The 26299-nt window shown below is 49.5% G+C and overlaps 2 protein-coding genes across 2 annotated transcripts in view; both read right to left on the bottom strand.

Moving 5' to 3' along the window:
* The window catches only part of LOC143426117 (neuroendocrine convertase 1), a 28504-nt gene extending 10476 nt beyond the window's left edge, over positions 1–18028 (bottom strand). The window contains exons 1-12 of the mRNA XM_076899345.1: positions 18021–18028; positions 17777–17924; positions 7994–8098; positions 7681–7914; positions 7312–7458; positions 7072–7138; positions 6204–6475; positions 5628–5840; positions 5400–5500; positions 4680–4745; positions 2103–2255; positions 934–1103 (exon numbers count right to left, since the gene is read on the bottom strand). Of these exons, the coding sequence (XP_076755460.1) occupies positions 934–1103; positions 2103–2255; positions 4680–4745; positions 5400–5500; positions 5628–5840; positions 6204–6475; positions 7072–7138; positions 7312–7458; positions 7681–7914; positions 7994–8098; positions 17777–17924; positions 18021–18028 (1684 nt within the window). The remainder of the gene's footprint in view (positions 1–933; positions 1104–2102; positions 2256–4679; positions 4746–5399; positions 5501–5627; positions 5841–6203; positions 6476–7071; positions 7139–7311; positions 7459–7680; positions 7915–7993; positions 8099–17776; positions 17925–18020) is intronic.
* Positions 1–26299, bottom strand: part of LOC143432677 (lysozyme c-1) — a 242395-nt gene that overhangs the window by 62740 nt on the left and 153356 nt on the right. The window lies entirely within an intron of this gene.

Raw genomic sequence — 26299 nt, 5'->3', positions numbered from 1 at the left:
CTCGATGCGCCCACGCACGGTACATCGACTATTAATATAACAAGGATCCCTGAACGTGCTCGGAATTAAAGTTGTCGGTGCAACGCTTGAACCAATCTCTTTCTCTCTCTATGTTCAGCTGAATTATCTCGATTCAGTTCTGTCGCGATAAAATGGTTCGTTGCCTCTCGTTTTCGCGTTCGACGACGATGTAATTCAATTTCTGCCCTTGGAGAAGCGACACATTTCGCTTGGGGAGCGGGGCCAGATGCGAGGCTTCTTCGCGAAAATTGTATATTTCCAGAATGTTTCGCCGCGCGTCGCGAGGGGCACAAGTTTTATTAATAACCCTCGCTCTGATATCGGTTCTGCGCGGAATCTTTTCGAAACTTTCAAGGCAGGAGAGAAAGAGATCGAACGCGAAAGATTTCTCGCTAAATTTAGAAACTGGCTCGAATCGCGGCTATAAATCTACGCTCTTGACTGGTTCCACCACCGCGAAACGGTGGTCCTGAACGAAGAATCGATCACGCGACGCGACGTGCACCGAGTTCGCGTGCATCCGTTGTAAAAATCTTATTCCTGCGCCGTTCCCGCGAGCATTTTTCCCCCCGCCCGATGGCAGATGCTGCGAAATCCATCTCACGCGGCGATAAACACGCGACAGATCGAAACAGGTATCTCGAGCTGCACTGATACGCGTGCAACGAGTCAGAGCCAGCGTTTTACGCGTCTCTTGAACGTTAAAGTCTTTTAGTGGGGACGTCAAACCGAGGGGAACGCGCGCGGAGCTACCGTTTATCCGTCACTCCGATGGAGAACGATTCGTGATTTTTTATGCGCAACGACCACTTGTTTCAACCGTGGATCCTCTTTCCTTAACGGTCCGCGTTGTGTACAGGCTACGAAACGACTCGAAGGAACGTCGGGTTGATGCAAATGGAAAGTTGATACCTGAGGGTGCAGTCAAGTGCATCTGAAGTGCACCGCGAACGCTGTACTCGAGGTTGACCTCGATCTCCACGTGTTCCAAAAACGTAATCTCGTTCCCCGCCGATCGACACTCGTCCTCCGTCTCGAATCGCAGCCTCTTGGTATTTCCATAAGCCAGTTTCTTCCCGTGTCTGAATCAATGAGGATGTTCTCTCGTATGTGCACACGTGTGTAGAAATCGTGGCTCGTTTCCGTCTTGTCGACAGAGACGATCGACAGTTTCCTCCGCAACTGTTGCGGAGGAGAATCGACACGCGTCACGACGTCGGTTTCGAACGTCACGCGGTAATTGGGTTTAACGCGATTTAAACGACGATCCGTCGCGGCGAGAACGTTTCGAAATTATCGTCGCGGGGATTTTAACGGATCGTTTCTAAAAACAATTGGGTGGTGACATAGAAATGTTGTTTCGAAACTGACGGCAGGCGTCTCATCGTGCGATTCGCAAAAGTTTTGATCGCAGGCAAAAAAAACGGGGCCACTTTCGAGCCCAAGGAACGGTAAATTGACGTACGAGGAACGCACGAAAAGTCCTCGAGACGTCCCACTTTTCCGACTGCCTTCCTTACGGTGCAGTAACGAATGACTGAAGAGCACTTCCCGGTATGTTGAGTTTAACGACGCAAAATGTCAGCCGGCTTCGTTGCGCTTTTTAGAGAACCGTGGACAAGCCGAGCATCAGCAGCAGGGGCTGCTGTGATTCGAAGAAACTGTGCCGCGATTTCCACGAGAATAAGAGAAGAGCGTGTTACTCTCTTCGACTGCGAATACATAGGAATAGAAAAATGCTGCGTTAATTCGAAAGATCACGGAGAAGGCGGAACGGACTATTGGAATACCACGGAGGCTTGTCCGAATATTCAGATTGAACGGTATTTAAAGCACCGCGCAGCATCACGTTCTACCGTGGTAATCTAAATGGACCGTGAGTGGTTAATCCAACGGCACGTGCATACCGTGTGCCCGACTTCAACGGGATACTCGCATATTATCGATTAACGAGCGCGAATTCGCGTTACGTCCGATTTATTTTCTACCTCGACGAGATCTCGTCTCTCGATTCGAGGAAATTGGTATCTCGTTTAAGTCGTGGAGCGATTATCTTTTTGCAACCGCTGCGATCAACTTACGCGGTGGCGATGTTCACTCGGCAAATGATTTTATCCGGCACGGTGGTCCAATTCGAAGCAGCGGCGACCAAAGCGTACGCGTTCATCAGCCCAAAGCCGAAACGCGAGTTGAACCAGAATCCGGCGGAGTTTCTGAACCAGCCTGGATTCTCCCTGAAAGTTGATGCAATTACGGCGCTCGGCTGGCGTGAAAGGAAGAATGACCAACGTAAAATGAAACGGTTTCCCTTGCGTAGCTCCGTGTAATCCTTTTTTACGCGCCGCAAGAAGCCTCTATCTTTTCACGCTAACACGCTGTTCATTTAACATTCTGCTTGGCGTTCGAGCGGACGATTCCACGTTTAACTCGCGTCCGCGGGACCAGCCGCGAGTGCTGCGAAAATATTTTCTCGCGACCGGATCATTGTACGTTGGTTAAATCGTGACAACGGGGCGGTCGATAACGAATTACTTTTGCAAACATCGTTGCGAGCGATCAATGGTATCGTTTAAGCGATATCGACGCGGAATAAAGCATTGTTCGTCCCGTCTCGCTGAGAGCCCGATACAATCGCGCAATCAGGTCACTGAATTCGAGCTGCTATCGCGTGACTCTCGACGCTGTGAATGAAGCTGGAAATTCTTAATAAATCCAATCGCAGCCGTACGCCGTTTACCGGGATTCTCCTTCCCGTGCTTTCTTTCCGCGTGTGAATTCAGTTTCGCGCATCGCGCCGTGGGATAAAATATCAGAAAATCAACGAACGCCGGGAATAAATTCCACTGCTGTTTAACTTATCGCGCTCGTACCGGGTAATATCTGATACGGAGCAACGGGATGGATCGGCAAATTCAGTTCCGGATAATATCTCCGTTAAAATTCCGAACGCGTACGGCTACGATTTGCAAGCGTTTTCTCATCTCTCGTAATAGCTACCGTCTCGTCCGTTTCGCTTGATAAAATTATTCCTCCCCTCTAATAGAAACGGAGGAGATTGCGAGGTTAACCGTCAAATTCTCGAGGATCCGCGTGGAAGTAAATAATGAATTGTACCGCGTGAAACGGGGTGAGTAAGGTAAAGGTGAAACCTCGAACGGCACGAGCACGTCTTGACCCTGGCGATCTATCAAACAGCCGCAGGAGCAAAGCGACCGCGGTATTATTTGTGTCGGGAAAAGGAACGACCCCCAAGCTTTTCTGTTCGTTTCACCTCAATTACTGCTGTCTCTCCCGTCGAAACTGCACGACCTACATTCCCCACGGCCGCGGAACGAATAAGAACGACGCGATGCTCTAATCCACCGGTGGCTCGCAGTACCCAACGAGAACAACGAGGATCGACTCTGACTTTCCATTTCGCGAGAAAGCTTTTTCATCGTTCCGCGAAATCGGAAGGAACGTGCCCGTCCGCCCGTGGCTGCTCTGAAAACATCGACAGTCGTGTTTCCGCGAGATCGGTGCGCGAAGATAACACGCGTTTTCGGCTCGACTCGCTTCAGAAATCGATGACTTATTGCTCTATACCCGTGGAATTAATTATCAACGATCGAATATCGTGCCTCAACGAGGCCGTTAACTTTGAACAATTATCAGGTCGGAAGCAACCTCGAGATAATGAAGTTACCACGGTCTATAGAGAGGAGAGGGTATCCCCTTTAAAACGGTTTTCGTTTCAAGTCGATATCCCGATCGGTTCTTGGGACAGAAGCCTTCGAAGTTCGCCATGAAATTACGCCGTGGTCATGAATGACACCACGAACTGCCGTGACCCATATTTTTTCTTGGAAGTGCGTACGTCGCAAGTAGCGGTAGTAGCAGTAAAAATACACGGACCGAGCGTCTGTCACTGGGCAGCTTGCGCGGTGCGAGCTTGGGGTCGGTCAGTGACGAGGGTGCGAAAGGGAGGACCGAGTACGCGAGAGAAGGCCAGGTATAGAAACCCATTAGAAATTAGCTTGCTCTTTACAAGGCGATATAACGAGAACCAAAAGTCGCATTTTCACGAATCGAAATGAATTTTAAAGGGGAATGTTACCCACTTCCTACTACCCTTATTTCGTCGATAAGAGATTGTTACCTTTCGATAAATAATTTGTTAAAGTTTCGATAACGGAGGACATATTTTTTTTCTACGCGACCATGCGTTGGCTTTTGAAAAGATATATTTTCCAATGGTGTTGCTGATAGTGTTTTACAGCCCCTAAAATTAATTTCGACCTCGAGCAATTTGACGTCATTTGGTCGGTTCGATTCGGCCCCTCGATGTCAATTATTCGAGAGTGGTTTTACCGGTTCCGTTCATTTATCGTTTTAAAAATGATCATTGACCATCGTATATGGGGTTGGTGGTAGGGTTGATAGCGGGTTAGGTCACGGCAGGTGTGCGAGTGAAACGATGCGACAAGGACGGTGGTTAAATTACGCTTCGCTTGAAACAACGATATCTCGGGAACCGGAAGACTTGGCGGGACGAACCAAAAAGCATTTTAAAGGAGAGAGGGTCTAACCTCCGTAACCGTGGGTTAAACAGTCCGCGCCTAAAACGTTTCGTTTATTACGACCGTTTAAAATCTCGCGAGCTTCGTCGAGATTCGTACCTGAGCGGGCTGTATTCCGAGGTCCAAACGATGAGATGCTGCACGTCCCTCCAAGTTAAATCCTTGCTTTAAGAATAACAAATTGAAGATAGTTTAGACGCGTGGTATATTTTTAGAGAGCTGTTTGCGTAGCTTAGGTAGCGGGATATTTTGTAATCCAGCTTGCGATGCGCTGAAACAGCATAGGGCAAGCGGAATAGCCCAAGGTGTTTTCGCTAATGGCTTAAAACAACTCGAGCGGAGCAGGAAGTTTCGCAATTTCGTGGCAGCGAGTACCGCGGCTCGTCGGAGAATTTTCTCGCCGGGTCTGATTACGATAAGTTTTTAATCGGGTCTGGTATTATGCTACATCCTCATTGGCCGGATTTATCATCCACCAGTTTATTCCGTCTGGAATCCGCGGGCTTTCGGTAACAACATTCTCGCGAACGGAAAAGATATTACGCGAACTCGAACGCGAACAGATATTCGGTGCGCATACGAGGAAGCTTCGATTTCTTATTCACCCTCGTCGCTCTTGGTGCACTCGCTCTACCTCGCCCGGATACTCGAGGCTTTCCATTCGAATCGTAACGAAATTCGACCGCACTGACGTTAATGCACTTAACGATCGCGCCAGAAAATTGTCTGGTTTGCACCCGGCTTGAAAATGGAGGACAGATCCCGGTGACTTTAAAAAGCTGCAGGGCTTTCGAAAGGAACTGTTCAACGAGCTCGTACTTTACTTGCAAAGCCAGAGCTAGGATTCCCGCGGCTAATGGAGCGGACGCGGAAGTGCCGGTGTGTCCCGTCGTGCAGGTGTTCCTTAGGTCCGTGGTCGCCTGGAAAGGAGAAAATGGAGTCCGTCGGACTGTGCATTATTTACGATTCTTTTAAACATGCCACCGCAACGTGGCGCCGAGATTAATGGAATTACGGTCCAACGGACGACGAAACGGCGTTGCTTACTATCATTTGATCGTGATAAGCGCCGCTGCTGTACGTCGTCGCCATCGTAGCCGGACAGCTTTCACCGTACCATGGAAATCTTCCGGTTTGACTGGCGGAGCCGACAGCGATCGTGTGAATACTTCCTACGTAGCCGTCGCATCCGCAGTCGTCCGATTTCGAGCCACCGTTTCCGGATGCCCACACGTAAATGCTACCCTTGCCGCCTCTGCCCTGGATAATCGTATCGAATCGATAACATTAAGAGGGCGCGTTAAACGCCTCGCTCCCCTCCTCCATATAAAATAATATTTTTACGGTGTAACACGGGGAACACGACGTTCCCGCGGGATGCGACTCGATAAATATGCACCCACGGCATAAATATGCATCGAATCTTGCTCGCCGCCCTTTCCTGCGATTTATTCTTCATGAATGTTTAATTCCTCGCAGACCACGCTGGAACTTTTGAATCTGCCTCGCGACACGCTTTACGTTGCTGCGTGCTCTCATATAAAATTGATTAAAATGCTAGAAAGAGTTTCTCGAGCAAGAAATAGACGACAGCAAAGATTTAAGAAGTATTTCGGTAGTTACCACAGAGATACCACGTTCGAGCGCTTCTCTGGCCAATCTACCCGGTGCCTCCAGACTTTTACCATCGTCCGCAGGTCCCCAGGACGCTGTGTAAATGTCCACCAGCTCCGGTTTGTATCCGAGCGCCTCACCCTCGACGCGATCGTTCACCAAGCCGTCGAGTAGCTTGATCCCTCCGATGGAAGCCTCGAAAGCGACGCCCACGCCGCACTTCCGGTTGTTCGCTTCCATCGCTATCTCTCCAGCGCATCTCGTCCCGTGCCCATTCATCCCTACGACCGGTTGAATATGTCGTAACACGCGAAAAAACTACTGTCCACCGTGCTACTCGTGACTATTTAATGTATCTTTCGTTTAAAGCCTCGGAGATGGGGCAGAGAATGAAAATTTATCGGCTATGGTATTAGCATCGAGAGTTATTGGTATTGATTTCTGCAAAGTGGAGTACCGTTCGGGGAATGGCACGTTCGGGTGGAATTTGTCGAGTTTTAAATTAATTCCGTACGTCTTAGCTATCAAGGTGTATTACGTTGTACGTTTCGCTCGTCAACAATTTAGTGGAGTTCGCCTGAACAGCCGAGCCGTTCCTCTGTCACGAGCCACGATGTCTCGGAAAGTTACTCACGGCGAAATGAACTTGACGGACAACTGAACCGCGGCTCGGTCGTACGAATTTTACGACATGACGTAGGTAAACTCGCGCACTCGATTGGCTGGGGAGGTATAAAACTCGAACAAAAGATATTCAAGCGACCAGGTCGAACTTTTACAAATTTTTCTTTATCGGAATTGTTAAGGCACTTAAAGAATATTGCTTGACAGTGATAGTTGAAAGAGCCGCTTAGACTTTATATTAAACGTTTCATACCTGTTACTTCGTACCGTGGCAGGGGATCGTCATCATTCTCGTTCACGTCGTAACTGATATCTGGATCCTAGATCGATTAAGGTAATAAGGGATCACGTTCGAACAAGTAGAGTAAATTGAATTAATCAGACAAATCTATACATGTACTTTCAAAGTGTTCGAGGCTGTAATTTTAAGTAACGCCTCTCGTCATCTGTGGGGTGCGAAGGGTAGCTTCGAGTAAAATTTCTGGTTACTCACGTAGTTGTTCGCCAGGTCTTCGTGGGTGTATTCTAACCCATCGTCCAACACCGCGATTCTCACGCCTCGACCAGTTACCCCCAGTCGATAGAGGGGTAGAACGTTTAGATCCAACTTTGGTAAAGCCTTGTTCGATCTGGTGTCTTGCTGCAACAGTTGATAAAGCAACCTTATCTTATCACGAGATAACAGAACCAACGTTTTACCAACAACCCCCGTTATTGATCCGGTTTCATATTGATTCTCTTCCGCTATCCCTTCCTCGATGTATCGTTTCTTTTTTTTTTCATTTTCAGTACTCCCATGCCCCCCTTTTTAACTGCCACTCTCAATTTTCCAAACTTTCGGGTATACGTGTTGTTTCATTACCAGATACCACTCTTGATCCCAAAGTTCATCATTGAACGTTAGCCTCGAATCCTCGAAATGGTCCTGCCAAACATTCTGCCAGTCCTGATCGCCCTCCTTTATGCTGCTCGAGTGATACTGATCTAGCTCGAGCCTCTTCTCCCTTATTAGAGGTATCTCCGAGTCGAAATCGGATAACGGAACGTAATCACGTTTGTGTCGTTCGATCGCCTTCTGCTGATCCGCCCAAATGATCTTCGCAGCGGAAAAATCGTGTTAGCCGAGTTAAACATCGTCGGTTTTAAACAACATTTCGTTAATCGGACACGGTTACCCTGGTGCTGGAATTGAGTGCCTTCGTTAAACGAACTCCAGCCCTTTTTTTCTGCCCACCACCGTCATCCTTCAGCCATATGTACGTGTCCGCGAACCCCAACACCTGTACAGGGTATCGTCGCACAGTTAGTACTCGTAAAGGGCCTCGTTTCGACATCGAAGCGTATAAAAAGTTGCAAATACAAGGGTCGAATATGGATAGGGACAATGGTGTCGCGCAAATATTGGCTCATAAAAATTCAAATTAACCCGGCGCCAATATGCAGTTTTGTATATTGCTTCCATCAAGAACTCTTTTTTATTTCGATCTTTTATGTTACCAATCGTCAAACGCAACGGTGCGCCGGATTGCGACGCCGAAAATCTCTCCCGGCGAAAAAAATGCAGCGGAACAACTGAAGTGAAATTGCGTTCGGATTTTGGAGGGCCACTATACGAAGAAATGAACGCGCGAAGGGTGAAAATGACATTGCGCAGAAAATGAAAACGTTCCCGCCCTCGACCGGCTCATCGCAGCCCCTCGAATCGAGCACCCAGGGTGCTCGAGCGTCGAGGGTGCGCCAGGACGTCGCGGCGTTTCAACCCTCCGAACGATCGAAGGGGACGCTTCGAACAGGACAGCATGAGCGGATGGTTGGTCTTCGAACGTCGAGGAGAAACGGATAGATAGACAAATAGAATGAAACAGACGTGGACGCTTTCGGGGGAGAATCGAACGCCTAGAATGGGGTATCGTTGCGTTATTATTATCCAGGCGCCACGTAGGGTGGCGGCGGCGGCGTTGGCGGCGCTCTTTCACCGTATCCGTAACACGGCGCGTCGCCTATTTCCCTCTCTTTTATTTTCGATCCACCTCCTGACGCTGAGGATATTCAACTAGCTACTCCTGATAGTTTATCGATCCACGAGTTGGCCTGATTGATGATTGTGGCGGTGACTGCGTGTGCCGACGCAATAGGCCGCATGGGAATACGTGCATTGGGTGACGAGGAGTTGCAGGTGCAAAGTGGTTTACGGCTTATGGTCGCAGAAACAGAGCGAATAAAATCATGCTTTTTTTTAAATCTCCGCGGCTGGATTTTCCAGCGGGTTTTTTAATTCCGCGCTCCCAGGTTTGTTGAATTGTTAACTGGAAATATTTTAAGCACTTAATACGTACACCCGCGACACATAATAAATTGAATACGCCGGTGGTTGTTCAATGAACGAACGATTTCGAGAATAATTCGTTTCACCGATACCGTCGATGTGTACCGCGTGAACGACGCGCGTGTTCCTTTTTTGCGCTATGAGTGTCAATTACAAGTATTACAGTTCATGGATTACGAACGTTGCATAAATCGGACGTATCCGAGCGACTTCGATACGTGTCCGCATCCCTTTGCCGATGTAACGTCATATCTCGTTGCATCGCGTTAGATCATTTCCATATTTGCGCCGTTTCAATGGACGTTGCGATCTAAAAAAAAAAAAGCTCGCCCGTCATTGGGATAGAGGGAAAAAGAGCCGACGCGCTATCTAAAACTCGCTCGCATTATCAAACGGCAGTACGTTTTCGGGGAAGGGGGAAAAAAAGGGAAATAATACGCGGCGCACGTCGAAAAATGATGCGTTTCATCAGGCCGCGATCTCATTACAGATATCCATCCTGATTTTCATCGGCGATGACGCGTTCCATAATTTTCCCGGCCGTTAATTAACAGATGAAGATACGCGGACGCATTCGAACGCGTCCGAACGACCGAATAAACGCGATAGCGTCGGCCGAAAATCAGGACCGATTTAATAGTCGAAAAACAGCCAGCCACGGTTACGATGTTTTGCGTGATATTACCCGGGATATCGCGTGGTTCCGCGATAGGCTCAAGAGTGACCCAAATTTCGATCGGATCGCATCGACGCGACGAACAAAGGCCAGGGAAATCCGCGGAGCCCGTTATGAAACAATAATCCTGCATGTATCTCGGTTGGCTCGCGAAAAAACCCTATAATTCGGTATCCATTATATTTTGCAACGCGCGCACCCAGAGGGAATGAATCTGATCGATCGTTGCCATCGAACCGAGCGATAAACGGCTGAATATTCTCGACGACACGTGCTCCATTTTTCCTCCTCCTTTTTTTCCCCCCTCCGCTTGTCTGTTCGTTTGTTTTCCTTCTTTATCCCGCTATTTTGTACCTTTTTTTCGAGGCAGCGCGGTAGGAGGGGGTGACATCGGGGGAGCAAACTGTCGGGTTTGGACAGGCGGATAAAAACGATCGTACGTGCGAACTATCGCACGTGATCGCGTAAGCAGCTAGCAATATTTCCACGAGCGACCCCGACGTATCGATGTTATCGCAATTCCCTGCCCCGGCAGGAAGCTGAAGAGTTACATCTCGCGTCGACGACGCTCCGTAAAGAATTTCTTCGTCGACGCGCGTAAGAAGATTCATAGCGTCGATGTCCTCGTTCGTTCGCGACGTTCTGTCTATAATTTCTGCGTCTCGAAAGTTACAACTGGCTACGAATCAAGGTCAATTTCTCGAGGCGGAAGACAGTGGATCCAACCCCGAGATCGAGCACGTGCGATGCCGTTCGCTTCGAATTCCACGTGGGAACGGTTCAAACTCGACTGCGTCTGTTACGTGATAACGGCCACGTTCCCTTCGTCCCTGTGGCAATCGACGCTCGACGGTGTCCAAAACTACCCTCGCGGCGAACTCTCCCCGATCCCCCACCCCCCTCTGTGTTTGTTAACTCGCCGCGCGGCTAAGAGACGCCGCGACGTGCTCGTGCACGCCAGGGAACGAGGGCTGCCGAGATAGAGGGCGAGAAATCAGCGGTGGTCATTACTTCGCGATCAACGATTCGTCTTATCGGTCGGCTGAACTGCGCTCGAGCGTCTCTCTTGCGGGAAAATCTGTGAGCTCGGGGCCATCCAGGTCGGTTTGTAACAGTCTTCGAGCAAACGACTGATTCTAGATGCGCCGGGAGATGGAGAGGGATGGTACGATGGAATTGGAGGACAGCGAGGACGGGAGAAAGAGGGCGAAATAGAGAGAGAGAGAGGGAGAGGGAGTATTTTCGCAGTCCATTTGTTTTGATCGGATTTCCAACTGTCTCTGGTAATCCCGCGGCAGTAAGCTCCCGCAGGCGTCGTCAGATTCCAATGAAAACCCTAACGTCTCTATCGTGCTGCGGAACAGAGACACCTTTCGTACGGGGCCGTGTCTACCCCATGGATCCGTTCCTTCGTATTATCGCTGTCTGCGAGCTGTTTTCGCTGTTACGTACTTTTCGTTTCGCTCGTGTTTCTCTAACTACTTTTCCGAACCGAGAGGATCTTCCTCTGGCTTCTGTAGTTAAGCGGTTAGTTCCCTTCCTCTGCGCAACGTCCGCTTAATTTATGACCAGACGATCACGCCCCTCGAATTTTTCCGAGTAATAGAGTTGAACGAATTATTTCTGCGTCCGCTCGAGAACGTAACCGAACGTACGATTGCTAATCAAGAAAATAAAATCGACCGTGGCGTTCTCATAAATTCGACGCTTTTCCACCCTTCTCGCGCGTTCCTCGCACCTTCGTACCCCGTCAGTTTCTATTTTTACGAGATTCGCGCGCGAATCCACGCGCAGACGCCTTTCCATCCGGAAGATTGTTTTCCGGCATAAGCGAGCAGATCGTCGTTATCACGGTCGGTGGTTCCAGTTACGTATCGACGCGAACGGTGGTCTGTTTTCGTTCGCGGGTCTGGGAGCCTTCGTGCCATGAAACTACCATTTCCATCACGGAACTCAATGTATATAATTGGATTTGCCGCGCTCAAGTGGCTGGGAACGCGTAATCTCGAGCAACACGCACCGGATAAAGCGTTTCGAGCAGGAAACCGCGACGACATTGAACGATACATAAGCGATTATTACACCAGGGAGCTAAATGACGCGATCCGAGCGCAATATCTGGGCAAATTTGTTGCTCCCTCGCGTTACGTTCTCGCGCGAAGAAACTCGTGCGGTAATTATCGAGGTGAAAAAGCGTTAAATCGACAATAAGCGCACGGCGATCTCCGAAAATAGTTTGTTTGCGTGTACAGGGTGTAACAACGATCGATGCAATGCGCGGGAAATTGAATTATTAAAGACAATCTTGGAAACTATGCCACGTCAAATCCAGCTACGTCAAAGTCAAAGTTTTAATTGAAATCAACGCCGTAACCAGCGTCACGTGAATTTGGCCGAAGAGGGGGCCCCGACTAGCTCCATACACTCCATCTCACTTAACTCTTGAACCTATTAGTACCGTATCGATTATGTTATGTATCGGAATTATGTGGCTGACACGCGGCGCTACCCGTAAGTGTGCGCGTAAACTAGTACCTAATTTCGCAGCAATATCGCCGGGGAAATTCCTGCTCGCCGCACGGAGTCGATCGTAACGTTCCGTTCCCTCGCGTATCAATCTTTACGGCCGTCCGATTCGGAACGGGCGTCGTTAACCACGGCCAGATTTCGAACAATCCCTGTCGCGTTCGAATCGCAAAGAAATTGCAAAATCGGTTCGAGCGGCGCGCGCGACGCGTTCCCGCGAGGCGAGCGAGTATTTGCCACCGACAGATACAATATTTGCCAGTGCGAAAAAGCGTATTTGCTCGGACGAGTGCGGGGAGAGCACGCGTTCCTTTGCCCGCGCCCAGTCTCAACAAAGTCGGAGCGGGAAGATCCGAAAAATTCCACGGCCGAAATCGCGCTCACGCGTTGCACGGAAACTTTAAATATTTGGCGTCGCGATATCCGAGATGATACGCTTCGCGCGAGAAGCGAGCGGTGAAACGATTATTCGTCGCGAGGAAGGAGCGAACAGAGTGGCGTAATGAGATATTTGTCAGCGTATCCGGCGGACTAGGAGCGATCGAGCCGACGATAGGAAATATCGGGGGCAAAGTTTCCCTCGGAGATCGGAGATCAAATATCGAGGTCTACTCGGGGCCAAGATTAAACCTTTCCGAAGGTAGGAACCTAACGAAGGCGAGAGCCAAGCGGCAGGTCGCTGTGACATCTGTCAACCCCCGTAACGGGGAAGTTCATTATGGCGTTCAGCAGGGCGCCACGTCGTTTATTTCAATTACTGCCAAACGCTAAAGCTGAATCGGCAGACTTCCGCATCGGCCGTGACCATTTACGAGCGCGCGCCATTAGTGCCCGCGGCTCAAGAGGAAGACGTTAAAACTGTCACGGTGGCGTCGATCCCTGATCAAAGAAACTTTCAATTTTACGATCGCTCCGTCTCGCGCTCCCCTCCTCTGACCCGTCCCCTTTTATTCTAATCGAAGATTAATTCGTTTCGCTGCTGTTCTGGTTCGCGACGAAAAAAGGAAGGGTTTACATTGTATCGTTGGTGAATAAACATGAGCGTTCGCGATGCCTGGCTATGAATATGAATGCCAAAATTTGATGAAATTTATCTGACTTGCCACTTCGCAAAAGACGACGTCCGACAAAGGCCGCTCGCTCGCTCAAAGCGTAGCCAATTAACTTCCAAAGTCATCGCGCCTGACACGTACGAGGTATCAACGTAACAAATAATTATTATAATTCCAGCGAGAGACCCCCGTCGAGCTCGACGTTTCCGAGGCGCGTCCTGAAACGAGCGGATAATAAGTTCCGTCGCGTTGGCGAGGACGATTTAATTTCCATCGGTGTTTCCCACTTTCGTACGACGCTATGTCGCTCGATCCTGCCCGGGGAATAAAGAAAACACCGCGCTCGGGAAATGAATGTTAGGGAATTCATTCCGACAGTTTCGTAACAGCTTCTCGATAACTCGATTTCAATTTGCCCGGGGGCGAGGCTTGATTGAGCAATCTCGTGCTTTTATAATATAGGGTGCTCGCTTAAGATATATGATAAACCGGATTAACCTAGACGTTCGGAAGTTTCACTGCGAGTAATCAGCTCGCTTATCGGATTTTCTGCTCGCGTTGCCGAGGCGGGCGACAAATTGCGACGTACTCGCGAGGGTCGCATCTTCGGAAGCGTTGTTCGCGTTTCCACGATGGAATTCAGGCGATCGTTTTTCAAGGATGGACAAGCGCACGTTTTTTTCGCCCCTTTTCGAAAACGTTCGAACGCGTCACGCTGCGACGAGGCTGCGTTTCGCGGGACAGCGGCGACGAAATTTCATGCGTCGTCAAAATTCCGATTGGCCGACGTTATACGCGGCTGTGCATCGAACGGTCAAAGGCATTTCAGCCAAGTTCGTTTCGGTAGCTGGACGAATAATTATTTTTTCTCTTATTCCAGTTCCGTCAGTCACTCAATTTCGGACTCGAGCGCTTGTTTCGCGCGCGGACGTGGACGCAAGCGAAATTTGCAAAATTCTTTTGGCGATACCTTTGACAAGGGATCGAACAACGGCGCTGGGAGCGAAGGAATCGCGTAATTGCGAGATGCGATTTGGCAAGACGACTAGAGAGAGCTCGTACGTATCGTTCGTAATTTACGACTGATAGCGCGAGAAAAATGGACGCGGCTGACGCTTTGCGTTCCCGTTGTCGAATCGGTGAATCCTGAAGCTCTCTTCTGGTAATCGTCTAACAGCGGAACATCGTAACGGAGATGCGAAATGTGTATCGCGACGACGCGTTTAATTTCGTTGTTGGAATAGAGGGAACGAGATTAATCCTGAATGGCAGGCCGCAGCATTGTCCAAGCGGTACTGAAAACGAGGTTCGAATCGTTTTTTGGCGTCCGGGCGTTTCACCTTTTCGCTGTTGGAGGTCGGCCACGTGAGCTTAATTATACGAAATAATTACACGACGTGACTGGGAAATATACGAGCGAGCGAGGGCCCGTGAATCGCGTTCACCGTGGATTGCGGTCGGCCGCGAGGCTGGCTGCGAGGCTGCAACTGCGCCAGTCGGCTTCCGTGGCTGCAGCTGCAGGGAAACGCAGTTTCGCGGGCGCAGAAGTGCGGTGCTCGACGACGACGGTAACGGCAGGGGGGTAGGTTCAGGTAAAGCGGTGGAAAAAGGGGAGCCACTCTGTTACCGTAATTATGCCGCTGTGCCCACTCGTATTATGCTGGCTGATGTTCAGAAAACACGCCTCACTTTTCGTAGCCACGAAAACGATTATGGTAATTGCGACGATCATCGCGAGCGATAGAGCTGCGCCAGTGTCTCGCTGGCGAGTGGATTCAACGCGTGAAAGCGAGCTGATTCTCGTCGAGTGCGACGGTTGAAGGGTCGCGACGCGCGTGTTCTTCCTTAACGAGGATGACGTTCGCGCGGTGTGGGCTCAGTCGAATTTTACGCGACTTTATTTGGGTCATCTCTGTTAGCGATGAAAACTGAGCACGCGTTACGAACCTAGCAGTAGGAGTGGAAGCGTGTCACCCGTTGGTCAAGTGCAAGCAGCGAAAGGAGAGGAGCGAAAGAGGGTGAGAGAGCAGGAGCCAAAAGTCATCGTTATTCGAATATCACGGACGCGTCTCGATCTCTCAGAGAGAAATTTCCGCTTTGCGGCTCCCGTTCATTCTCGGAATTTCCCCAGTTTTTCGAGCCTTTGAACGCGAGCCCCGTACATTTTCCCAAGCAACTCCTTCCGCTTTTGCTTCTTTTCGTTGGCCTGGTAAATCTGCGCGAGGGCGTAAACGTATTTCAGGCCTTCGAGACTCAGCGGGACGTGAACGTAGCCCGTAGGAGCGTCGAAAAAGTGTGGGCAAATCGCTTACCTCCCTCGCCCATCGCGCGCCGGTGCACGGATCGCTGCAAAGAGATTATCTCGGTAAGCAAGCCTCACGAACCATTTGATCGCTCGTTCTACCCATTCTCTCCCTCCGTTTCCGCGCGGAGATTCGCCGAGACATCGGCCAGATCTCCGTTCCCTTTCTCGTCCTCGCTTCTTTTCCCCACCCCCTCGGCTCGTGCACTTTGCAAAACGAGTTCCGCCTTGAGATCAAGTCGCGCGAGAGAAACCGTCCGGCGACCAAAAAGATATCCAAGCCGTATCTCTCCCCGTTTCCTCGCGAACCGCTCGATGTTTTACCCGCTCGATCGTCTCGCATCCCCGTTTCCTCCCAGCTCCCGCTGTTGTCCGATCCCCTCCTACCGATATATCCAGATCTCGCGCGTCAAAGGAAAGTTTCGCCGGCGATTTGTCGATTCGATGCTCGCCGGGTTTAACAGCGTAACGATCCGAGCGAACGCCAGATTCTGTTCACCGTGTATTCCTTCGACCCCCTCAATTATTCCCATTTCGCGAATCGAGCACGGAGGTCCGAAAGAGCGTTCGCAGCATCCGGGAAATTACTTCGCCTCGGCTAAGCCGGAATTATACGTAAATATTATTTATCGATAAAACGTACCAGGCTTGCGCCAACAGAAATCTCACCCCTCAAGATCGAACACGCGGAAAACTAACGGTCGACGAGAGATACCCGCGAGAGGTTTGTCCACGGTTTGCATTTCGATCGCTCCTACGATTTTTTGTAGTAACGAACTTGTCATTGGACGTTAGTGCGTGAAAAGAAGCGTCGCGTTTCGATCGAGAGGCAACGATCTCCGTTTTTCGATGAGATGAATAGTATGAATATGCGGGCTGCGGCCTGTAAAAGTATCGTGACTCGTGACAGTTTTGTAATCCGCACGGATACGGAGGAATCAAGATTTACGATTCACCGTGGTAACGATAACGCTTGGAAACAAATGCGGCCGCGTCACGCGTGTAATCGACCGTGCGCGTTTTGTCACGCTGTTTAACGAGCACTTGAGATTAGAGTGACTCGTCGCGGATTATCGGACGTGTAAAACGCTCGGTCGTACCTCGCATATGGTGTCGTCGAGCTGTTTCATTACTGTTAATTAGTTTCGTTCCACGTACGACACTCGAGTGTCTCCACGATGACGCTCGTGTACGTGTTTCATAATTTAACTCACTCGTTTGTAATTCGACTGCGAGCATTATCGCGCGACCCTAGTTCACTGGAAAGCACAGGGTCCACGGTTTGTTGTGGCGACCGTTCAATATCGCGCGAAATGGTTTTGCAAGTACGCGAGGAATTTCGGAAATTTTTATCGCCCGCATTTTTTCGCGCGATGTTCGACGCTCCGCTCGGATCGAAAATAATCCTCGGAGCGTTTAGCGATAGTTGGCAGTTTCGTGACATCGGCTTCGTTGATTGCGCGGGAATAGTTTCGGTTTTCGCGGCGATAAGTTCCCCGCCCTAAGAGCCCTCTTCCCGCAGTTGAACGTGAACGAAGTTCATTCGCGTCTACTTCTATCCCCGAGATAAACACGAAAGTTAAGTTACAATGGCGGGATGCTCTGGTCGAAGTTAAACTGGAATTGGGCGTTGCACAAGTGGCTAACAATAAGTTATTAAGCAGTTGTTCAAGTTTTAATTGCATCTTCTCGCAGTTGCCGCTTTCACCGCGTCGGAAGCTGTTCCGCGTTACGTTGACGTACTTATTCCCGGGATTACTGGTGAATATTCAATGGAACGGCGGGTGCCGCGGTTTTTTGTTTTTTTCATCACGTGTCCCGCCCACAAGCCTCAAATATTAACTCCCAGGGCCGCTGTTACAATATTAAAAACGCCATCCGCGCGCAAACGACGCACGGGTATAAAGACAATTTCGCGTGTAATTTCCTCCGAATATCTTTCTATTTCCCCGCTCGCTTAGCTAGTTTAAACCACCGTCGTACCTCTTCCATTTAATCACGCCACTGCTCTCCCTTTTTGTTTTTTAATACTCGCCCTGTGCGTCGTTCGTTCAGCGATCCCTTTCGTCGACTCACCGGACCAAGATGCTCGTATCCGCTCTGCAATGCCAAAAGCGACGCGACTTGAGGCCCACCCTCGACTCTGACCACCCATTCCTCTCGACGCTCGCGATGTCCCGCGACGTTCGCCATGATCCAGCACGTGATGATCCACAGATACTCGCTGGAAACAACGGTTCACTTATCACTGACGCGTGTTCGTTATTAATAGATGTAAGAAGAAAATCTCGACTCGCAGTGCAACGAGATGCTCGAGTACCTTGTCATATCGTCGCAATTAATATTTCTCGCACGATCGGAGGAATCTTCTCTTCCGTTCGACTCCTCTGCAGAAAGAGCCAAGCAAACGTAGCTGCTCGCTCGGTGACTATTGGATCCCGAATGACAACCGATCGAACAGTGTGTGTGACAATTAGTTCCGATCCTCCTTTTTGCCTGTAGGGGGATTCACTTGCCCCACCAGGCATCTGGCTTGCAGGTAGCCCGGGAAGGGTGACGCACGTGATAACGCAAACAAGACGCGATTAGGGACGAGGTTGAAATCGCCTGTTCGTTTCGAGGTAACACCCCCAGTACGCTACCCCTTTATCGAGCGTTCCTTTTTATTTCTCGTTATCAATTTTTCGCAATTTCCTTGCACCCTGCTCAGACCGCAATCTCCGCATCCGCGTCTGAGGCAGGCTGCCATTAATTCCGAGTGTGTTTGCCCAGGGAAGCGTTTAGGTTTCATCGAGGAATCTGCAGAGACTAGAACACAAAGCGTCTTGCCGTCGTCATTATTTCGCATCTCAATTACACCCGGCGGCGAGTCAATCTCGCGCGAAATGGTCCGGAATAATTCCCCCATTTTCCGAAACGTCGCGAGGGTGCGTCGATTAATCGAATCCCGTCTCACCCTTGCATAATGTCGATAAATATTTTTCGCGACATTTCGAGCGTTGTTTACAGCTGTTCGTCGTCGTGGCAATTTTTTGCCAGCAAAATTTCAGGTATCGTTGCAATTACGCTTTATTACGAGTCTCGTCGTTCTCGGGGGAGAACGATTACCCGGGATAATTTGTATCGGTAGGAGTCTAAAGCTCGTACGAAATTTTCTGTAATATGTAGAAAGCCGCTCGAAATCCTTCGGGATAATCGGTTTAACAGCGTACACGTGGAACTTGTCGGTCGTATCGATTAAATACGCGTTCGATGGACTTTGCCATTGTCGCTTCATTTTTTTTCTCTCCCCCTCTCTCTTTCTCCCCCTCTGGCGATTGAAAACTGAAAACCCGTTCCAATTTATCGAGGATTCGCGTGTATCTCTTACGCGAGATGCTGGAGTGGATTATTTCGACGTGGGATTATTAAAAACTATCTTTTTCTTTAATACCTATGGGTGGCATATTTGTGGCAGAATTTTATATGGAAATGTCGACGTAATTGATCGATGAGAAACGCGGACGGGGTAAACAGGATTTTACAATTTTCCGTCTAGAGCGACTTCACTTTGTCGGCCTCCAGAGGGTACTATTTATAAATAAATTCAAGCTCCCTTACTGGCTGTCTCCGGATAGATATACACGCGAAGACACTGGCCGATAAAAGTAGAAACAGGAAAGCAGCGGGTGTCGTAAAGTTTGTAGGGAAAGAAGACCCGGGATATCTGTCGATAAAAGAGACTCGTTTTGCTCCTGCTCACGTCGAATTCGGGATAAATCGTAGCTCCTTTTATTTGCAAGGATTTCCCGCTCTGGTCGAAACGAAAACGCGATGTAATTTATATTTTCTATCGGTAAGCTTTGCACACAAAAGACCAGACTGTTTTTCGACTTTATTTTCTTCTTTGATATTTTTCTTTCGTTTTTGTTTTCTATCGAGTTTTTAACACTTTTCGATACGATCTTTAATAATGTTTAGTCGAACCGTCCGATACACTGTCTATCTTTGTCACGGTTTTGCATCGCGAATAATAAAAACGACAGCGTTAATACCTAAGAGAACTCTGTCGCGTTCCGTATCGATTGGATCAATATTTTGCTGAAGGGGAACGGGCGACTAACAGCGGTGAAAATGAATGGAAAATGTGCAGCGATTCGTTTGTTGAATCTGCGAGCATTTTCACGCGGGGGGAATTCGATTTTCCGCGGGACGCGCAGGACGTTCGGTGATCGCGTCCATTTTCAGCCGGGACTTGTCCGTTCTACCCTCTCCGCCAACGAGTTCCAACTATTTCGAGACGATCGTTTATACCTCCGAAGCGTGCATTACTTTCCTGCTAACAGGCTCGAATGTTCGGATGCCAGTCACCGACAGTTTTCACATAATTCCGTTCCGATAGTTAACGGAAGTTTGTATATTTCATTAAGGCGCCACGTATCCCACCCGCTTCCGCTTTCTAGATCCACACGTACGCGTTTACGTATCGCGTTCGCGTTATCACTGGTCGAGATTCTACTTAACACGCGGTCCAATTCCCACCATAATCGACTATCACGACGATACTAGTCGAAGGGCTTAGAAGCCGAACTGGTTAAGTTACAAATATCGTGCGGCGATACGATAGCAGTGACTTGTGTCTAAAATTAAGTAACCTGGAACCTGCGAACCTTCCAATCACAATATTCATTGCATTTCCCGTCGAGGCTGATCCTCGAGCAGTCTCGAATGAAAAGTCTCGCCTCTTAAATCGAAAGTTAACCCGACGAAGGGATAGAACGCCTCTCCCGTCCGATTCGAGGGCATAATCAGGCTGTGACGTTTATTAAGCGTCGGCTACCTCGCAAATTCTTCGCTAGTCGGTCGAAATAGAACGCGAAAGTAACCGTAGAAAATTGGAAAGTTTCCGCGCGATAAAATCGGACTTAATTTTCAATAAATTCCTCCCCGCCACGGTCGGGGGCGGCGGGGTGGCGGCTGCTCGTTCTCGTACGTGGTGGGAAAAGGGGTCTCGAACAGTGGTAGGAGCAGGAAGGGTCGGAAGGCGTGGAGGAAAGGTAATTTACTTGGTAATTATAAAGTTACCAGCTCCGGCGACGCGCATAGTTGTGAATATTCAAATGCGATTACATCTATGATCGTATAAATTATACGTCGCGCTCCCGGTGCTTCTTGCCCCGCCCTTTGTTCGCGCGAATTTCGTGCCCTCCCCCCATCGACCCCCATAGTCGCATCCGCGCTTTATAAACGCATTCGGAAAACTTCCACTCTGTGCAACGGGGCCCCGGGAACAAGGGTCCGGCCACATATTTCACGATCGACCTCCGAGGAGTTCGCGTTTATTTTGCCGAACGCGATACGGACTTATGTTGCATGGAAGGAAAGTTTCGTCGAAACGGTGGGTCGTTACTCTTCCTCTGGGCTGGCCACGGTTTCACCGCTCCTCTATTTTTCTATGATCGCGGTGCCCGTAAATGGAGATTGATTTTTCGGCCACGGTTTACGGCTCTTGGTTTCGCTTAAACGTTGGTGGGCGGTTTCGTTTTTCGCGACTCCCTTTCCACGCGATTTTTTTTTACACACACCCCGACGCTGCGAAGCGACGACGAGAGGAGGCGCGCACGGAGTATCGTCGCGACGCGTTTTCTCTCGTCGAAGGTAAATGCTCGCTCGTTATTAATTCACTGTAGAAGGAGCGATTACATCGCGCGGGAAGATCAAATAGTATTAGGTAATCCCAATCTAATCCAGTCTTAGAGCTTGCTCAACCTAACTCGGACCTAACACGGCTACTAGAGCTTTAACTACGGCTCGTACAGTTTGTTGCTCCAACGAGATATTTATAGGAATTACCTCTAATTAATTCGGTACCGGAGCACGGGGGCTAGTTCTTCCTTCGTTTATTCTGTATTCATTCCCCGTTACCGAACGCTTCGCTCGTTTCGCTCGGGCGGGCGAAGAAATTCGCGCTATAAAGGAGCTTTTTACGGCGAGGAAATTCTTTAAATATCACGAGTATCCGGAATTACAAGGGGGAGCTGTATCGAGCCAGATAAAAGTTCCGTGGTTTTATCATGCTTTTTACTCTCCTTCTCGCGAGACAACAGGGAACTGTCCACGAAACAATATCTCCCATCTCCCTTTCTCACCTTTTTCCTTTCAATCTTTCTTCCTCCCTTTTTTCCCTCCCTTCCTTCTTCTTTTTTTGTTATCTCTCCAACTTCTTTTCCCGTTGTAAAACGCGAAGATCTCGTTAACGGTTAAAAACGAGCCTCGTGCATTATCCAGTGTCCCGGCAGATAACAGCGGGGAACAACAAGCGGTAACCGTGTTATCTCCATCGAATAATTAAGAATTGTTTAATTGTCTGCGGAGAACTGCTTATCGCGCGTTAAAAGAGAGATTTCGTCTCGTAAACCGAGACGGGGCTGCTCGTGAATTCACGCGCCGCCTCCCTATCTCTCGACGGGAGACTCGGGGTGCGAACCTTCCTTTCGCCGTGCCTTTTTATTCCGTCGGAAATTATCGCGGAGATTGAAACAAAAGTACGGTTTTCCATTCGCGCGGGCCAATTTTTCATCCGCGTAATATTTTCACCGCCTCGAAACAGCTTCGACGGGGGTCGTTCGTTTCGGCCACCGGCAGTAGATCAACGGCCATAAACCACACGCGGTCGACGTGATCGCACGTGTCAAGGAGTTGCTTATACTGCACGTATGTACAGCTGACCCGCGTTCATGTACCCGCGGCAGCCGTGCGAACTCGCATCCGCGTCTATGGCAATTGACTTTTATCGCAACGCGCCCATATTGTGGTCTGAACTCGGACATCCCGTGGCAGGATTCCAAATGCGTTGAGAAATTCGCTTCCAACGTTTTCAGCTAATTCGTCGTCGTTAATGATCGGCAACGGGACCGTGATCGTGTTAAACTGTGACTGGCGGCGAGTACACGCTTCGCTCGTCGGTTATGCCACCAAAGAAGCCCCCTTTCGGATGATACAGATAATTTTCGAAGGAGAATTTTAAATGGCCCTTTTCGAAGCAACGAAGTTACCTCTCTTCTTATTGCGAAAGAGGGACCGCAGCTCTGGTTAGTTTTAAAGGAGCGCTGTTTACTTTCAAAGTAGCACAATCGCAAACGCGTGCCGGTGAAAACCGAGCAGCGAGCGCACGTTCAAACGGAATTTCATTTAAAAACGAACTTTCCAGTCTGGTTGCCGGTGAAGAAGCGAAAGGCAACTCGAGAAGGATTTAAATCGTAGACGATTGAAAACAATGAATCCTAATTCAGATTGCGAGTAAGAGCAACACGTGCGCTGTTTGGTATTCGCTGGCAGGATTTCTGACGAGATCGACGAGAAACAATAAAATTCCGGTTAAAAACAGAGCGATAGAAGGTTCCTGGATCTTGTAACGGAACCCTTCCGGATCGTCTGTCGAGCGATTTAAACTCCGATCTCCAGGTCGTAAACCGAAGATGGATGATTGATCTCGGGACGAGAGTTGGTCCCAGGTCAACCCTCGGAGAAAGGTCGACGGGTGGCTGAACGTTGTCCCATAAAATGCACCCTCGAGCTACATTCATGGCGACGGAGGCGAGCGTTTCGGTTTTCCTGCGGGCTATTTAGCGCATCTGCCTCCACCTTGGCGTAACGTTGTGGAAAGTGGGGTGGTTGTACACGGCGGTGTTCCGGATCGCGGAGGAAGCCCGGCTGACTGAAGAGGGGAGGCGGGAAAAGGTGAACGCGAGGCTGGCTACGTGACCGAAAAACCGTCGTGCACCCCCGTCCCAACGATTGTTTGTATTCCCACCGCTCATCCCCAGGCCCAAGTGCTTTTAATTAATTTGCTAATTCGTTTCGATCCGTCGCGTCCCTCGAATCGTAACCGGCCAATTTACGTACGGCGCCGCGAGCCCTGTTTCGCGCGCGCGTTCCCAAATTTTCAGCATCGCCCGGCCACGGGGAACGAATTTCATTAATTCGCCCGCCCAACCCCTTCTTTGCTGACACAGGAACCGGAAAAACACCCGTCCCCAAACGATAGACCAAAGTAAACTGCGATGTGATTTCGATCTTCGACGTAGCTGCTTGTTGTCCCTCTAATGGATACGTAGTTCCGTTTGTTTTCTCGACTGCGCGGGGCGCACTGTCTCGTTGGATAGCTTGTTAATTATCGGGGACAGTGTACCGTGCTTTGGGAAAGTTTGATTAAGGACGACGGTATTAAGGCGAAGGGACTCCTGAAGAATCCGAGACACCGCGAGGACGTCTCGCAACGGATGGTTGATTAAGGGGAAAGTTTGATTAAGGACAGAACGGTAATAAGGTGAAGTAAATTTTCGCGGGGATTCGCCGCGAGAGATCGTTCGTTCCGCGAGTCACACGTTGCGCAATAATTTATCCGGGCCAGTGAATCTTCCCCTGTATTTCCATTCGTTCATACCCCGTAACCGTGCCCCGGATTCGTTCGTAGATAATTGATAAAAGAAGAAACAGGGCAACGGCCAAAGCCCGTTTGCAGCGTACGTGACCAACGAACGCAACCGAAACCGCAATTGTTCAGCTTCTATCCAGGCGCTTTTAATTCATTTGTTAATTTATCGCGCGTACCATTGTCCCGCAGTCTCGTAACACGAGCACCACCGCCGCCCCTGGATTTGTGTCCGTGCGTTTGTGTACGTGTACCTATCTACATACGAACGGAGATAGATAGAGCGGTAAAGAGAGAGAGAGAGAGAGAGGGAGAGGATCGTCGCAGTGGCTAATCTTATGGAAGATTACGGTCGCTACACGATACGGAAACCTGCTTTCGTATACGTGGTCTTGCTCCTTTCCGTGCCTTACGATATCTTTTCCTTGTGACGTCCTGGTGCGCAATGATCATTTTTTCCAGTGACAATAATAAGGATAGAAATAGATCTGCGATGCCTCGAAGCGATCGGTATCTACGACCAACGTGATCTTAAAAGTGTCGTCGGTACTTATAATTAATTACGACACTTCGTAAATTGGGGTCGCTATTTTTTCCTGGTGCGTCATCAAGTTTTCCGTTGAATTGCGAATAATTCTGTGCAAACGAGCCGCATAAGGCAGCAGCGGTACGCCGATTTCCTACGTATTACATTTCAAAATCCCCGGGCATTAGTGCAGCGGTCGGACAAGAGGCTATTTGCGAGAGTCCGAGTGTTGGGAGCGGCCGGAAGGGGTTGGCAGGCTCTCAGTGGCAGGGCGACGGGATTGCGAGCACCCTCCGGTGCGGACCAGACTCTCTGGCTAACTAAGCGGCCGGGAGAACGTCGAAGAGGGCATTTACTTTCGAACACGAATCTCCAGGGTGTCGGGGATGTCCAAGGAGGAAATGGAAGCAGACTGCTCGTCCACGGAAGTCTCCTCATAAATGTACCACGATGGAAAGCCAGATTATCGGGCCAGCCGTTATGCAAAATCCTCCATCGCTTCGGGGGATCTTGGTTTCCGTCCCGAGGGAAGATATACTTCTCGATTCTGTCACTTTGTCCTCTCGCCAACTGTTACCACGTCGATATACCGTGTCGAACGTTCGTCGAGCCTTCGTGGGGATTATGTTTTAAATTTTATGGCCGCGGTCTAATAGTCGACGGTATTCTTTTTCAATGATTCGAGAGGAAAAATTGCGGCGAACCTTTCGTCGATTCGAATCGAAACCACTTTGATCTTACGCGTCCTCTGGTGGTCGACCTTTCAGTTCTACAAGGGTGAAGGGATGCGTTCGATGGCTAACGTAGAGCTCTGCTTGATCCGTGAGACAATAAAAGTTATAGCCTCGCGAAGGGCGCGGGAGAATACCCTCGTTCGAGCACACCCCCTCCGCTGGTGGATTATACTCGTGGCTAGCATCGAATACCACATCCTCCCTCATTCTAGCCGCTCTTCCCGTCATTTGAAATTCCGTTTCCGAATCCACAAATTCTTTTCAATTCAACCGCACTGCTTTGACAATATCTTATCATATATAAATGCATCCCCGTTTTAAAAATTCTTTTGATAACTCACCAGGCAGACGTGGAATCGTCGCGGAAAATCGTGGTTAGTAGTCCACGTTTTTTCTGTCCATTTTTTTTCCATCCTTTCCTCGGGGAACAGGAGGGAAGGGCATGGAGTGGCTGCAGTATATAATGCGGAGTGAAAAGGATCATTTCGTACCATCTGCGCGGAAGGAAATCGCGAATTCTATGCTGCCCGGGATCTTTATATCTCCTTCAAGCGTCGGTTGCAGCGTCCCCGGATACTCGACTCGGGGAAACAAACGATATATCCGCGCCGTGGCCCGGCCGTTTTTCGAGTATTATTTTTTCAATCCAGTTCTGAACGCGTCGTCGGAAGCTCGCGCTAGAGCGGAACGACTACGGCGGTTTGTCGTTTCGACCGGCCAGACCATTTGCGTTTTATCGGCCCGTCTCGTGTCCCGCCAGCTGCCAGGAACGTGTCGGAAAAGAAATATAATGGCCGCACACCGGGGGAGGAGAATCACTTAATTGAACTCTGGAATTGAATTAACGTTGCCCCGTCGATTTTGCGTCTAAACAGTTTTCCCCCGTTCCACTCCGTTCGACTGCGATTCGCTTCAATTTATGAATC

This window comes from Xylocopa sonorina, chromosome 1, assembly GCF_050948175.1.
Source record: "Xylocopa sonorina isolate GNS202 chromosome 1, iyXylSono1_principal, whole genome shotgun sequence".
Taxonomy (NCBI): Eukaryota; Metazoa; Arthropoda; class Insecta; order Hymenoptera; family Apidae; genus Xylocopa; species Xylocopa sonorina.
Note: the sequence above shows the minus strand (reverse complement) of the source record. Positions and strands in the feature narration are given on the sequence as shown.